Source organism: Dreissena polymorpha, chromosome 6, assembly GCF_020536995.1.
Source record: "Dreissena polymorpha isolate Duluth1 chromosome 6, UMN_Dpol_1.0, whole genome shotgun sequence".
NCBI lineage: Eukaryota > Metazoa > Mollusca > Bivalvia > Myida > Dreissenidae > Dreissena > Dreissena polymorpha.
The window spans coordinates 43,145,232-43,162,979 of record NC_068360.1 but is presented as its reverse complement, the minus strand read 5'-3'; the positions used below and the strand labels follow the sequence as shown (position 1 = coordinate 43,162,979).

At 33.6% G+C, this 17,748-nt stretch overlaps 1 protein-coding gene across 1 annotated transcript in view; it reads left to right on the top strand.

Annotated features, from left to right (window-relative positions):
- LOC127836338 (uncharacterized) overlaps positions 1-15,866 on the top strand; it is a 55,171-nt gene extending 39,305 nt beyond the window's left edge. Inside the window, exon 4 of the mRNA XM_052362930.1 lies at positions 15,394-15,866. Within this exon, the coding sequence (XP_052218890.1) occupies positions 15,394-15,525 (132 nt within the window). The 3' untranslated portion in view covers positions 15,526-15,866. The remainder of the gene's footprint in view (positions 1-15,393) is intronic.
- The last annotated feature ends 1,882 nt before the right edge of the window (positions 15,867-17,748 follow it).

Genomic DNA, 17,748 nt, shown 5'->3' with positions numbered 1-17,748 from the left:
ATGCATGCATGTACACGGTTTTAAAATAGAGTCAAAAGGATGAAAAATGCTATCATTGTTAACGAAATAGTCATTGGAAAGTGCTTATATAAGTATAGACATGATATAACGAAAATACATTCAGAAAAGAACATGAACAGTTTAATTTGAGAACTTCAGCAAATTGCAAATGTGATGTCTTATTCCAAAGTCGCATTATACTGTGTATTGCTGTTTTTATGACTATAATAATGATTTGCATTTGTGTTTTACTTGTTCATGAGATTTTCTTTTATTAATAATTTCTTTTTATTTATATTATGTGAAGCTCACTCATTATAAGAGCCATAAGCACCACCTGCTAGCAATAACAATATTCAATCAATAGCGAACAAAAATTATTGATGACGTACACACGGGAAAATCCTTTTCGAAACAGATTCTTGAAATATTCTTTTCTGATCGCCTATGCTGATTATATAAAACTAATGTTACTTCATTCATTAAACATATTATAACGTGCAGTCACGCTGAAATAAATTATTAATACAAAAAGTTCTTCATACTATTTTGAAAATAAAATAAGCACCACGAATTGTTTTATCCATAAATAGAAATTAGGTGACGTGTTAATTGTTTATGTCATTTAGAAATGAATATCTAACATTATTACGTACTAAACTGAATTCTAGATGCTTCCGTAATTAAAAACTACTAAACATTATTTTACTTAAAAATCCAGCTCATTTAAATTATAACATTTTATCTCCATCGTTTGTTGTGTTTATATGTACGTTTTTCTAGAATGATGCTTTTTAGAAATAAGTTTTCTAGCATTATCAAATGCATAGCTGAAATTATGATGCTTCGTTTTTATTATTATACATTATGCAATGAAGGGGTCACGCGAACTTAAACGATGACTAGCATTTCATTCATATCAGTTTATTTATTGTGGTGGGTAAAATGTAGACTCTAATCGAATTTCGCATTACTCCAAATGCGCCCCTTCATTTCTTTTCTGAATGGCTACTAGTTTTGGATTGTCAGAGTATATAAATCATAACGAATTGGTATGACAATAAATTGTTGAACACTCCATCGCTTCCATTAAAGGACTCTATCTGATTGTGTGTATAGATTGCATAATCAATCCCTTATAATAAGAATGTTAATTCGAACGGACTTATAAGATTTTTTTGTTTATGGATTAAAATCTTTCAGAACAATTCTATCAATCTATTCATGTAAACAGTGTTGTTAACTTTTTTTGTAATCATGTGTATGTCTGAACGGTAAGTTCTTCCTAAATTGTTGTCTATGTAGTTTTAAACAACTGTAATATCTTTATTATAACAGTCGATACCTAATTTATGTCTGAACGGTAGATGAGTATTACATAGGTGTACTGCGTGTTGTAAACACATGTCTTTCTTTTAAATAAAGGCCAGTTGTGCTTTGCCAACAATACTAAATGAGTATATAATTATTGCAACTTTTAAGGAAACAAATCTGATCATTTTATTATTTATTCTTTTGATAATGCTCTTGTAAGTTTGTTCAAAACATAATTACTATCGCTTTTTACTATTCACGTTGTACCAAAATCTTTTTTTATCGCTTTTCACTACGTTGTATATTCCTATCATGTATTCATATCAAGTGCAGTTACTTTCAAACATACATTTACATATGCCTTTAATCACATCTATGGACTTGTTAAGAAGCTATTAATTTGATTATTACAGCACTTACGAATTATGTTGAATGAACGGCCTTTTTGCATTATGCCTTACACTCTCATCTTCGTTTTCATATTTTTTTTCTATTGCATTGTTTATTTCTTGTATTTCATGATGAACCATTTGTTGATGTTTCTTGGCCAGTGGTAGCTCGTGGCAGTGAGCACTCCCTTACAATTTAGTTAGGATGGATACTCATAACATCCTATCAAGATACCAATGGTTCTAATGTCTCTATACAAAAACGAAATTGCTCTGGAATCGTCTCTTCGAAACATCAACGGACAATCTCAACTTTCTCGATGCGTTCGCTGGCCACACAAACGCGCTATAGTTCGTACACGTCACATTTCTAACTTACTTTTCTTTAGAAGGTCCATTTTTGTTTAATAAACAGTCGTGGTAATAACATTTCTTATATATATCATCATGTTAAATCATGTTGCCCACTGGGGATATCGAGTTAAACCCAGGCTCTGTATCGACGAATTTTCTAGATTTCGATGCAGATGAGCTCAAAACACTTAACTTTTTATTTATATATTATCAATTCCAAATAACTTTTCTGTTCTGTACTATACTGAAATACAGACAGACATGGGCATTATGGTAAAACCATTTTAGACATGATGGATAAAATGAAACCGGATCTTAACCCTTTACAACTTAGATACGTATTTTCACGCATTTGTAGTCTCTTTAGAACGTTATCTTTAATTTCAGACCTTTCTTACTAGATTCTTGTCTTTAAAGCTGCATCTCCAAACCTTAGATACTGATGAGTAGCAAACAGCATAAAACCTGAAAGACTGCGAGTTGCTTGCAGGCTGTTCTGGTTTTATGTTGTTTGCACAAAGTCATTTTCACTTTGCTTCTGAGTAGGAAAGGGTTAATGCACATGTGTAAAATATTGTCCTCGGTAATCCTGTTCAGCTCGTGACCACTCATCCGGAACGAAACTTTTATGGTATTCTCCGTTTCAGTGAAGTTTTTCCTTCTGTAAATTAATTGTAGACAGAGATATAGGATCTGGCACGAGTTGTCATGTCATACCATACATGTATTTTATTAAAAGTGTTAAGGAATTTCGTTAGTAAGCGAGCCTTTGGCGAGCTTACTAACGAATTTCCTGGACGAGTTTAATAAAATATGGTATGATATGACAACGAGTGTCAGCTCTTTTTATCACATGCTTTTAAATGAGCAAATTAAATAAATATTTACGCAAAAATAATGATAAATCCCGAAAGTTGTTCACATTTCGTGACGTCATTTGACGTTGCAACGTCATTTCGGCAAAATAACAAAAAGCGATTGGTCAATAAACGAAAACTAAGCCAATGAAAACGCTTAGAAATGTTGTATTACACATGAGTAATAAAAAATAAATATGTAATGATTATATAACATGGGAAACAGGGTATGGCATGTAATAAAGTATCTTACTGGATCATCCTAAAACTATTTCACAAGATGACATTCGACACACATTCAATAATATGAGTTTTGTATTTGTATTGATTTTTTCTGTGAAATTATTTGAGTTATCTGCTTAACCTATCATTCAATCATTTGAATTTTTTTCACGGATAATGCATTGTGATAAGGTTTAAAAATATTGAAGTTTTTACATAATAGTCGCTTATTTTGTAAGATCAAGTTCGCAGTAAACGCAGTTACCGTTCATGAACACACACTATCACCGGTAACTCATATATCGGTTAATCCACTTTGAAGAACCTTGTGCATTCGATATAATATACTTTATTATTGTCATATTTCTTAATTCAGAGAGATGTTTCGATATTTATCCCGATAGAAGTTATGTAGTTTTCTTATGTTTACGTTCTACATTTATTTTTAGCTTTCGCTGGACGGCCGCGTACTGACAACGTACGACAGCGCCATCGACCCTCGCGTTGCGAGGAGTTTGAACGTCTATGTAAGCGGCCCAGAAGATTTCACGCTGAACCGCATCGAGTTTATAAAAATGTAACATTGATGCTCTGGACCTCTGGTATCAGACCTACAAGTCAACCACTATTGTTTTAAGTCGGCTACAACATTTAATTGTGTTTTTAATGATAAAATTATATTTGTTTACCATCGGGAAAGGTAAAGAATTCTTATAAACATTCGTATGGCAAAGCGATATTATTTTCGATTATTTTATCAGATGACGCTTGTTATGTCCTTACAGTGCGGAGTATTTGCATTAGTAATGTTACTTCTATTTCGAGTTCTTCATCTTTTCCAATCGCACGTGAACTAACAAAATGCGTTTTTATTTCAATCTTATGTATACGTGACATGTAAAAGTAAAGTGTCATAACGCATTTTGTGTAGTTTTTGTTTACTCAATATTTATTTGAAAAATGATGTGTATTTAAACATGTTATAAAAGAATTTCGTATTTTGATCTGATCTAAATAAATAATCAGAACATATAACCAAAATGAGTAAGATTTCATTTAAAACATGAAGTGTGTATAACACCATGCGATTGGGGTACAAAGCGAATATGATAAGAAATCATATTGGTAACTGAAACATAATAGATTAGCGCTAGGTTCAGTATTAAAGCTGATGTGTGTGTTTATGTTGCCAGTTGTTCCGTTTGTTACCCTGTAAACAGCCACATGTCAGGACCGGCGCACACTAGCATGGTCTAGCGATAGATTTTTCAGGGCCATTTCAAGTCACTCAATGCGGAAACCGGTAGATTCTCGTGTTAACGGACTTGTGTTCCAAATACGATGTTGAGCATGGTCAGATCGTATCTCGTTGGCGAACAGGAAGAATGGGATCAGCACTTGGCCTGTCTAGCAGCAGCATACCGGTCGACCCCACATGATAGCAACAAACTTTTCCGCAACCTGCTAGCTTTAGGAAGAGAAGTCCGCATGCCAGCCTCATCTACAGTCATGTTGACGCATCACCGAAGCAAGAGAATCCTGGCGAGTATGTCCTACGACCGCAGGAAAGGATGTTGAAATCCCACGAGGTGGCTAGAAAACACATCGGAAAGATGGTTCAACGCAGCACATAAATTTTTGACGCCAAGCTGTTCTTTTATCGGTATCAAATCGGCGACGTGGTGTGTTGTCTGCACGAGACTAGTAACGTCGGCGTCAACGCTAAATTGGAATACGCTTACGAACGTATCTTATAACAGCGAAACTCTCCGAGATAAACGTTAGCATTCAGCTGAACAAAGAAGGTCAAACCAGAGTTTTAAACCACAACAAGCTCAAGCCTTGCAACGGGAATGTACTTCCGAGATGGGTCATACAGAAAAAAGACATAGCCGTTTAAAAATATTCAAACCATTTACTGCAAACTCCACTTTCGTTGTTGTTGTTATTAGTGTGTCTGAACTTCAATTTCATGTTACGATACCTACATTGTAAGTTTTTGCACATTTTAAGATTTTTATAACGTTTAGTGATCGTTCCTTTTCATTATCGCTACATGTTTATTTTAATATGCATACATTAGTACATTTTTCGTGTGTTATTGTCAGATCACTCACATTTCTGATCTAGTGGCAGCCATTTTGTCGCGTTGGACTGTGGTCAAATCAAAGTTATTTCTGGCAGCGACTCTACAAAAAGGTTATTTTTATGTATGATAGATCTCTGTATTATTCTAGTTTAAAGTGGTGTCTCCATCTTTCTAAGCGTCCATAGTTTGTTTTCCATTAATTTCTGTTCGAAATCTAACTATTGCGGCGTATTTGTGCATGATGTCATTTTGAAAGTTCATGACTATTTTCATGGTCGATTGACGTCACGATGACCAACTTTTGGGCCAAGCATTCTTGGTCATGTAAAATTGGTCAGATGTACGTTCGCGAACAATCTTATGCTATTGTGAGTCATTTTTTTTTATTAAAGACGCAGATGGTGTTAATAAATGCATTAAATATCAATTCAGTATTTTTGTTTGTTGATATAAAATAGTTCACAATTTTCATAACTTTCAATATCATGCACACATTTGTTTAGAGTGATGCAAGACAATATCACTTTTACTTTTATAATTCCCTTTATTCTCGTCAACAATAGAAAGGTTTAGAGTTTACAAATGAGCTGTGAATAGTTAGGAAACTACATATTGATCACTTGTTCGATGGAATTAGCGAGCAGAAATACATTTGTATTCCGTGTCCAATATAATCTGAGGCGACTGAAATGCGCAGAATAAAAAAACATATTGTCGAGTTGTATTAGAAATTTCTACCAAACGCATTGGAAGCTTCATTTTTTGCCAATAGTTTCCTCTCAATACGGTCTGGCAAATGTTTGTTATTAGATTGTTAAAATACGAAAAATAAACATTCGTTGTCGTAAAAAACATAAACTTACCCAAGATGAATTGAAAAAAAACATGACACTCTCCTTTCGACAAATTCTTTTCGGCGCAAAATGGACTCTGCGGGCGCAAATAGCATATTTATTTCAGTTTTTAGTTGCGGCAACTCGGACGAACATCTGATCGATTTGTATTGGACTAATTTCCTGAACTTCGTGTGAATATTAAGAGGAATATTAAGAAAACCTTTTCATGTTGAAGTTTACTCTTTGATTAATTCATACGGATGATTGATAAAACTCTTAATAAAAACAAGATCTTCCGATACATTCACATCAGCTTTTGTTGTCCCATAGAAGCAAAGCAAATGGAAGTTCATTAGGGCATTGAATCAATAAACAGCATTTGTTCGTTGATATTTAAATCCATAAACACTATAAAAACACCATCAGTTGAAAACATGTTATTGACACCTTAAGGTAGATGTTCAGATTATGTTTGTTTTTATTAATGCATTTGTTTTATGTTTCGTTTTTTATATAATAATATATTTGTGCAACACAATGCTTTGAAAAGGAATATTTAATGGTGTGATATTGTACATATATTGCATTTCTAGATCTAAAATTATTAATGGAAATGTTGGTTAAATATTATAGTCGGTAATCGTTAGTATGTATCATAAATAGCGTTTCAGGGACAGTTGAAGTCTTTCTTAGTTTGTTTGTTTTTTTTCCTAAATAATAAATTTATAATATAAACGTGTCTATACATTATCTCTTTTATGAAGTTAAAGTCACAAAATAAACACAAATATTTTGATTTGTGTAATGGATTTTTCGTACAAAAACTAGTCTATATGACGTCCAGATAACAACGTATATTCAAAAACTGAAAACAATACAACAACTTCAAAAACAATATAGATCTATATTCGATAGTAAAATAGCTTTTCACAGGCATTGAACAAATTCAATGATTGAAATACGACAAAAAGTATTGTAGAAGATAACAGTGTAACAGGCTGTTCTACAGTAATGTTTAAAAGCCTATTAACACTCAAAGTCAACGAATATTTCGTACAATATTTAAAAAAAGTTAACGGATAAAATAATCAATGTTCCTTTTAGCAATAGCCAAAGTTTCAACGCTCGATGTGGTCTGGTAACATAGATTTAACAAGATACAACATGCTTTTTTGTGTGTGGAACAATATTTTGAACACATGTTAATGAACAATGTAATAGATATCGTTGCTGGAAATTAAAATGGAATATCTTGTGCCACAAAAAAACGAGATTTTTTTTATCTCGTTGAATATCACTTCTAGCGTTAAAATTTTGTCTATTGCTATAAGGAATATTGATATTTTATAGGTCAACTTTATTTTACGAAATATTTTGCGAAATATTCGTTGATTTTGAGTATTTGTGTTCCTTTAAAGCTGTTTCTGTCCGTTTAATGCATACACGTGTTTGATTTTAACAGCACAGCGAAAAAGTGAATATATTTAATCAAATTATTTAACTCATTCGTTGTCGAAAATATGGCCTGGGAAAAGTGCGTTATATACATGGCTGTGGTATTAAACCCGACGCTGTCTTTGAGATCGACAATATATGAACTGGAATACGCTTCACGTTCAAATGACGTCGAAGTCGCAAAGTTAGACTGGTCGAAGTGCGCCATTCGGTATGCTGACTTTAGCACATCAGCCGTGAGATTCACCACGGGCGTGCCACAACAGTGTGAATCTTTAAACTTAGAGTGGACAATCAATCCGATATACGAACCTGGCTTTTTGTACGCGAGAAAAAGGCGTAGTTCGGAGGACTTTCGTGCCAACGGAGGGGTACGTGTTCACGCCTAAACGCAAGAAAATGATAAAAATTCAAGTATTTTCAAAGACTAATAATATTTGTATTTCACTATTTGTTCATTCATTTATGTGTTTATTTAATATATCACAGTAAGAACTAATTTGCATTTTTTAAATGATGTCAACATGCATTTCAAAATACAAATGGCTGTGGGCCCAGAAAAACGCACTACAAGTATATTCAATGTGAAGTCAGGTTTAGGTAACTCTACATGTGCTAGTTATTCATAAAATATTAATTTTTACATGTACTTGTTTTCCAATTTTGCTTGTCATAACGTCTGTGTGTTGTTAAAACGACTGTGCGGTCGTATGCGTATTGTTATCCCGTTCTTTCAGATTCGTATCGGGAAAGGGGACTCCTACAAAACAACGCTTCCTGTACTTCTGGAACCTGGCGTCAGCATCATTTTCGAGCTCATTCCACATGTTGACGATGCGTACGTATATATAATCATGAACCAACTGAAGTACACTGCTTATTTATAAGGCGCAAAATCATCACACTGTGTAAATTGGTTCGACGTAATTATTTTCTCACACTCACTCTGCGCGTCAGTTAAATCAGATTAATGAATGAACAGACGTTGCAATCTCAAACGCGTATGCTTTTATACGTGTTTGGAAACGAAAACAGAAGCTGCATGACAAAGTAAGTGCACGCCATTGATTGTACATAAATGTATAAAAACACTTTTAATAGTGTTGGATTTTTACCCAATGTTTAAGTTATCACGTTTAAACATGACTTTTTAAATAAAAATTTAAGAAAGCATACTTGTTTTGAACTAAAATTCATTCGCACGCGGACTATATCGTAGTGTATGTACATTTGATAAGCGTGCTTACGCATCCGCATGCAGATGACAATAACGTAATGAAATGTAGTGACGTCACGGTTTGTATACAATTTACGACACAAAGGCACAGCTTTGATTCTACAGGATATAATAAGTAAACGTTTCGCAATCGGAGTTGCCTTGATTCTTATAAATTTCACTGAAATTTACAGTATTTGATTGATGGTACCAAATAACAGTGTTTATTTATTTTCTTTCTCGGTCATATTTAAATGTTTGTTTAAGATTTTGAGAATACATTATTGACATTGAAATAGTATGTACTCGCTTTAAAACTACTATTCACGGTTTATTTTGAAATATGTTGTTTTCAGACTGACGTTCAATATTCTGAGGACAAGCGATGACCAAGTTATGCATTTGGTGTGTAGAGAACAACTGGACACACTTGTCATTAAGAGTAAGGTTGATGGGGATTACAAAAAATCGAACTCATTGGAAGGGTGCCCCTTTGTTAACAACGTGACACAGACTCTGGTGTTTGAAATACAGACAGACATGGGCATAAAGGTAAAACCATTTAAGACATGATGGGTAAAAAGAAAACTGATCTTAATGCACGTGTGTAAAATATTGTCCTCGGTCATCCTGTTCAGCTCGTGACGACTCATCCGGAACGACACTTTTATGGCGTTCTCTGTTTCAGTGAAGTTTCTAGTTCTGCAAATTAATTGTAGACAGAAAGTACTTAACTGGATCTGCCTTAGACCACTTTACAAGATGACATTGAACGCACGTGCAAGGATCTGGGTTTTGTATTTAAATTGATTCGTTCTTGGGAAGTTAGTTTGAGTAAACTGCTTTAACTTTAATTCAATAATGCGATTTTTCTCCACGAAGAATTAAGGCTGATCAGGTTTAAAATTTTTGAAGTTCTAACATAATACTCGCTTATTGTGTTAGGTCAATGCAGTTACCGTTCTGAAACACACAATATCACCCATATAACTGTTAATCCACTTGGAAGAATCCGTGTGCATTCGTTATAATATACTTTATTATTGTCATATTTCTGACTTCATAGGGATTTAATTATATTTATCCCGAAATAATTTCTGAAGTTTTCTTATTTCTACGTTCAACAACTATTTTTAGATTTCGCTGGACGGCCGCGTACTGACAACGTACGACAGCGCCCTCGACCCTCGAGTAGCGAGGAGTTTGAACTTCTATGCAAGCGGCCCAGAAGACTTCATCACACTGAACCGCATCGAGTTCATAAAACGTAACATTGATGCTCTGGACCTCAGGTATCAGACCTACAAGTCAACCACAATTATTTTAAGTTGTCTACAACATTCCATTGTGTTTGTGTTATGATAAAAATTATATTGGTTTAAAGGGGCCGTCGAACAGATTTTTAAATGTATTGAAGATTGTTATTAAATGCTTTATATTGATAAAGTTAAACATTTGAACTAAAAATCTCCAGTAAGGGGATCAAGAATGCAATTTAAAAAGAAAAGAAAAAGTAACCCTCTGGAGTCCTGGAGTAAAAATTCTCCCGCTTAGACCACTCGAATATCCATGTTCATGCTTAATGCGGATGTATTGTTTTACCTATATAAGCAATCCTCGTAGTATCCCCCAAAAAAAGCGACAACAGAACTTTACAAATTATTCAATCGTTTCGCGTCGCACGACGCTTTATAATTTTCAGGTTTTCAAATCATCAACAGATGCATATAATAGATATGTAAGAGCATGGTAAAGGGTCAGTATTACTATTTCCTCAAAAATATCATGACTAAAACGAAAATTTGCGAATCTTAAACAACTTTTTTTAATCTTTTCAATTTACCAAAACGTGAAATCTGTTGGACGGCCCCTTTAACATCGGGAATGGTAAATAATTCGTATATACATTCGTATGGCAATGCGATATAATTTTCGATTATATTTTCTTTTTTTATCACATAACGTTTGTTTTGCATTTGTTACCGTACTTCAATTTCAAGTTCTTCATCTTTTCAAATCGCACGTTAACTAACAAAATGCTTTTTTATTTAAATCTTATGTAATAAATATTTAAAGTAACATTTAGTTTTATTGACGATTGTCGGAGCACCTTTTGCTGGAAACTCCCGAAATCGATTCACAATCGTTATCGTAGTTCTGGCCCCGATGTTGATTTTTGTTGTAGATATAAATATCAATATTCCTGAAAATTTGTGGATTTTTAGCTGATATTGATTCTATGTCATGCCATACTTTATATAATTAACTCGAATGTAAATACAACTTTTAACTTAATGCTTTCTAACAAACTTGATGAAATACAATTTGATCCTTTTAAATATAAACTATGTGATTTGTTGAGAAATTGTGATTTCAAAAACAATTATTATTTAAGATACGTTGAATCAAAGACAAATGTTTATACCTGTATATTGATAAAATAAAATATTTAATTCAGTATATTTCTAATTGTCATGTACGTGATATGTAAAAGTAAAACATTTCATAGAAGAGTATGTGTATTCTTTTTACTAAATATGCAATTCTAATGCAAAATGATGTGTATTAAAGCATGTGAAAAATGAATTTCTCATTTTTACCGGTTCTTAATGAATAATCAGAGAAAATATAACAAAGATGGGTAAGATTTCATCAAAAGCCATAAAGTGTTTATAACAACATGCGATTAGGGTACAAAGCGAATGTTATAAAAAATCATTTTGGTAACAGAAAAATAATAGTACCATTATTAACATATTAAATATAACGAGTATTTTGAATAGGTTTTCAATATTCACATATCTACACATACACTCAGTTATGAAACAGATTTTGATATCAATGGGGGCCTCACTCCATTATCAAAATACCTTTAAAGTGTTTCGCTACATTATAACAAGCTTTAACTTTGTTTGATTCATACATCAATTATTTTTATTACATGTGCTCGTGCATATATAGTTTAAACATATTTATTTCTTTTGGCAAATACAATGTTCATCAATCATGCACAATACAATCGTTAAAAGAAAACGAAAGAAATAATTCTTATATAGTTTCTCTCATTGCAGTAATATTTTCGCAATACTTGGGTGTGCTTTAAGATATATTTTTATTGAATGTGCCAGAAATAAGAATGATACATAATACAAATAAAAATGAAGAAAGAGAAAATTGATGATAAAGAATGATTGTTTATGCAAGGACTAAAACATTAGGCGGCAGCAAGTCGTGACTGAATCAGTTGCAGATTGTAAAGAAAATCGTATGGATTTGTCAATATATGGTTGGACACATATAAATTGTTGGGAATTTTCATTTTCGTCGACATACCTAGTTCCAAAAAGAAGTGTATTGAGCTCAATACCACTAGTTATACTAGAAATGTGTTTAATTAATTCATGGCGAATTTCATTATACTATAGGACATATGGAAAGGAAGTGGTTAGATTCAATAGCACCGCACGAACAAAGAGGCGACGAAATGATACCTACGTTTATCTACATAATAATGTGATGGCGTTTTAGCTAATCACCTGTTCAGCTTAGATTTTAATATGTTCAGCGAATCACTATTTTTAACATCATCTCGTAAAGTGTTCCATTTGCGGATAACTGCGGGAAGGAATGAATTATAATAACGGGATGAACTGCATTCGGTTATGCGTACATCGTTCGCATTTTGAATATTATAGTTTGAAAAAGATCCTACATGTTGGGGTACCAGATCGGACAAGTACTGAGGGCTACGTGAGTTTTGCATTTTAAAAAATAGTATGAGTTGGTGGTTATCGCGTCGATCTTGCATTTAACATTTTATCTCCATCGTTTGTTGTGGTTATATGTACGTTTTTCTAGAATGATGCTTTTTAGAAATAAGTTTTCTAGCATTATCAAATGCATAACTGAAATTATGATGCTTCGTTTTTATTATTATACATTATGCAATGAAGGGGTCACGCGAACTTAAACGATGACTAGCATTTCATTCATATCAGTTTATTTATTGTGGTGGGTAAAATGTAGACTCTAATCGAATTTCGCATTACTCCAAATGCGCCCCTTCATTTCTTTTCTGAATGGCTACTAGTTTTGGATTGTCAGAGTATATAAATCATAACGAATTGGTATGACAATAAATTGTTGAACACTCCATCGCTTCCATTTAAGGACTCTATCTGATTGTGTGTATAGATTGCATAATCAATCCCTTATAATAAGAATGTTAATTCGAACGGACTTATAAGATTTTTTTGTTTATGGATTAAAATCTTTCAGAACAATTCTATCAATCTATTCATGTAAACAGTGTTGTTAACTTTTTTTGTAATCATGTGTATGTCTGAACGGTAAGTTCTTCCTAAATTGTTGTCTATGTAGTTTTAAACAACTGTAATATCTTTATTATAACAGTCGATACCTAATTTATGTCTGAACGGTAGATGAGTATTACATAGGTGTACTGCGTGTTGTAAACACATGTCTTTCTTTTAAATAAAGGCCAGTTGTGCTTTGCCAACAATACTAAATGAGTATATAATTATTGCAACTTTTAAGGAAACAAATCTGATCATTTTATTATTTATTCTTTTGATAATGCTCTTGTAAGTTTGTTCAAAACATAATTACTATCGCTTTTTACTATTCACGTTGTACCAAAATCTTTTTTTATCGCTTTTCACTACGTTGTATATTCCTATCATGTATTCATATCAAGTGCAGTTACTTTCAAACATACATTTACATATGCCTTTAATCACATCTATGGACTTGTTAAGAAGCTATTAATTTGATTATTACAGCACTTACGAATTATGTTGAATGAACGGCCTTTTTGCATTATGCCTTACACTCTCATCTTCGTTTTCATATGTTTTTTCTATTGCATTGTTTATTTCTTGTATTTCATGATGAACCATTTGTTGATGTTTCTTGGCCAGTGGTAGCTCGTGGCAGTGAGCACTCCCTTACAATTTAGTTAGGATGGATACTCATAACATCCTATCAAGATACCAATGGTTCTAATGTCTCTATACAAAAACGAAATTGCTCTGGAATCGTCTCTTCGAAACATCAACGGACAATCTCAACTTTCTCGATGCGTTCGCTGGCCACACAAACGCGCTATAGTTCGTACACGTCACATTTCTAACTTACTTTTCTTTAGAAGGTCCATGTTTGTTTAATAAACAGTCGTGGTAATAACATTTCTTATATATATCATCATGTTAAATCATGTTGCCCACTGGGGATATCGAGTTAAACCCAGGCTCTGTATCGACGAATTTTCTAGATTTCGATGCAGATGAGCTCAAAACACTTAACTTTTTATTTATATATTATCAATTCCAAATAACTTTTCTGTTCTGTACTATACTGAAATACAGACAGACATGGGCATTATGGTAAAACCATTTTAGACATGATGGATAAAATGAAACCGGATCTTAACCCTTTACAACTTAGATACGTATTTTCACGCATTTGTAGTCTCTTTAGAACGTTATCTTTAATTTCAGACCTTTCTTACTAGATTCTTGTCTTTAAAGCTGCATCTCCAAAACCTTAGATACTGATGAGTAGCAAACAGCATAAAACCTGAAAGACTGCGAGTTGCTTGCAGGCTGTTCTGGTTTTATGTTGTTTGCACAAAGTCATTTTCACTTTGCTTCTGAGTAGGAAAGGGTTAATGCACATGTGTAAAATATTGTCCTCGGTAATCCTGTTCAGCTCGTGACCACTCATCCGGAACGAAACTTTTATGGTATTCTCCGTTTCAGTGAAGTTTTTCCTTCTGTAAATTAATTGTAGACAGAGATATAGGATCTGGCACGAGTTGTCATGTCATACCATACATGTATTTTATTAAAAGTGTTAAGGAATTTCGTTAGTAAGCGAGCCTTTGGCGAGCTTACTAACGAATTTCCTGGACGAGTTTAATAAAATATGGTATGATATGACAACGAGTGTCAGATCTTTTTATCACATGCTTTTAAATGAGCAAATTAAATAAATATTTACGCAAAAATAATGATAAATCCCGAAAGTTGTTCACATTTCGTGACGTCATTTGACGTTGCAACGTCATTTCGGCAAAATAACAAAATGCGATTGGTCAATAAACGAAAACTAAGCCAATGAAAACGCTTAGAAATGTTGTATTACACATGAGTAATAAAAAATAAATATGTAATGGTTATATAACATGGGAAACAGGGTATGGCATGTAATAAAGTATCTTACTGGATCATCCTAAAACTATTTCACAAGATGACATTCGACACACATTCAATAATATGAGTTTTGTATTTGTATTGATTTTTTCTGTGAAATTATTTGAGTTATCTGCTTAACCTATCATTCAATTATTTGAATTTTTTTCACGGATAATGCATTGTGATAAGGTTTAAAAATATTGAAGTTTTTACATAATAGTCGCTTATTTTGTAAGATCAAGTTCGCAGTAAACGCAGTTACCGTTCATGAACACACACTATCACCGGTAACTCATATATCGTTTAATCCACTTTGAAGAACCTTGTGCATTCGATATAATATACTTTATTATTGTCATATTTCTTAATTCAGAGAGATGTTTCGATATTTATCCCGATAGAAGTTATGTAGTTTTCTTATTTTTACGTTCTACATTTATTTTTAGCTTTCGCTGGACGGCCGCGTACTGACAACGTACGACAGCGCCATCGACCCTCGCGTTGCGAGGAGTTTGAACGTCTATGTAAGCGGCCCAGAAGATTTCACACTGAACCGCATCGAGTTTATAAAAATGTAACATTGATGCTCTGGACCTCTGGTATCAGACCTACAAGTCAACCACTATTGTTTTAAGTCGGCTACAACATTTAATTGTGTTTTTAATGATAAAATTATATTTGTTTACCATCGGGAAAGGTAAAGAATTCTTATAAACATTCGTATGGCAAAGCGATATTATTTTCGATTATTTTATCAGATGACGCTTGTTATGTCCTTACAGTGCGGAGTATTTGCATTAGTAATGTTACTTCTATTTCGAGTTCTTCATCTTTTCCAATCGCACGTGAACTAACAAAATGCGTTTTTATTTCAATCTTATGTATACGTGACATGTAAAAGTAAAGTGTCATAACGCATTTTGTGTAGTTTTTGTTTACTCAATATTTATTTGAAAAATGATGTGTATTTAAACATGTTATAAAAGAATTTCGTATTTTGATCTGATCTAAATAAATAATCAGAACATATAACCAAAATGAGTAAGATTTCATTTAAAACATGAAGTGTGTATAACACCATGCGATTGGGGTACAAAGCGAATATGATAAGAAATCATATTGGTAACTGAAACATAATAGATTAGCGCTAGGTTCAGTATTAAAGCTGATGTGTGTGTTTATGTTGCCAGTTGTTCCGTTTGTTACCCTGTAAACAGCCACATGTCAGGACCGGCGCACACTAGCATGTTCTAGCGATAGATTTTTCAGGGCCATTTCAAGTCACTCAATGCGGAAACCGGTAGATTCTCGTGTTAACGGACTTGTGTTCCAAATACGATGTTGAGCATGGTCAGATCGTATCTCGTTGGCGAACAGGAAGAATGGGATCAGCACTTGGCCTGTCTAGCAGCAGCATACCGGTCGACCCCACATGATAGCAACAAACTTTTCCGCAACCTGCTAGCTTTAGGAAGAGAAGTCCGCATGCCAGCCTCATCTACAGTCATGTTGACGCATCACCGAAGCAAGAGAATCCTGGCGAGTATGTCCTACGACCGCAGGAAAGGATGTTGAAATCCCACGAGGTGGCTAGAAAACACATCGGAAAGATGGTTTAACGCAGCACATAAATTTTTGACGCCAAGCTGTTCTTTTATCGGTATCAAATCGGCGACGTGGTGTGTTGTCTGCACGAGACTAGTAACGTCGGCGTCAACGCTAAATTGGAATACGCTTACGAACGTATCTTATAACAGCGAAACTCTCCGAGATAAACGTTAGCATTCAGCTGAACAAAGAAGGTCAAACCAGAGTTTTAAACCACAACATGCTCAAGCCTTGCAACGGGAATGTACTTCCGAGATGGGTCATACAGAAAAAAGACATAGCCGTTTAAAAATATTCAAACCATTTACTGCAAACTCCACTTTCGTTGTTGTTGTTATTAGTGTGTCTGAACTTCAATTTCATGTTACGATACCTACATTGTAAGTTTTTGCACATTTTAAGATTTTTATAACGTTTAGTGATCGTTCCTTTTCATTATCGCTACATGTTTATTTTAATATGCATACATTAGTACATTTTTCGTGTGTTATTGTCAGATCACTCACATTTCTGATCTAGTGGCAGCCATTTTGTCGCGTTGGACTGTGGTCAAATCAAAGTTATTTCTGGCAGCGACTCTACAAAAAGGTTATTTTTATGTATGATAGATCTCTGTATTATTCTAGTTTAAAGTGGTGTCTCCATCTTTCTTAGCGTCCATAGTTTGTTTTCCATTAATTTCTGTTCGAAATCTAACTATTGCGGCGTATTTGTGCATGATGTCATTTTGAAAGTTCATGACTATTTTCATGGTCGATTGACGTCACGATGACCAACTTTTGGGCCAAGCATTCTTGGTCATGTAAAATTGGTCAGATGTACGTTCGCGAACAATCTTATGCTATTGTGAGTCATTTTTTTTATTAAAGACGCAGATGGTGTTAATAAATGCATTAAATATCAATTCAGTATTTTTGTTTGTTGATATAAAATAGTTCACAATTTTCATAACTTTCAATATCATGCACACATTTGTTTAGAGTGATGCAAGACAATATCACTTTTACTTTTATAATTCCCTTTATTCTCGTCAACAATAGAAAGGTTTAGAGTTTACAAATGAGCTGTGAATAGTTAGGAAACTACATATTGATCACTTGTTCGATGGAATTAGCGAGCAGAAATACATTTGTATTCCGTGTCCAATATAATCTGAGGCGACTGAAATGCGCAGAATAAAAAAACATATTGTC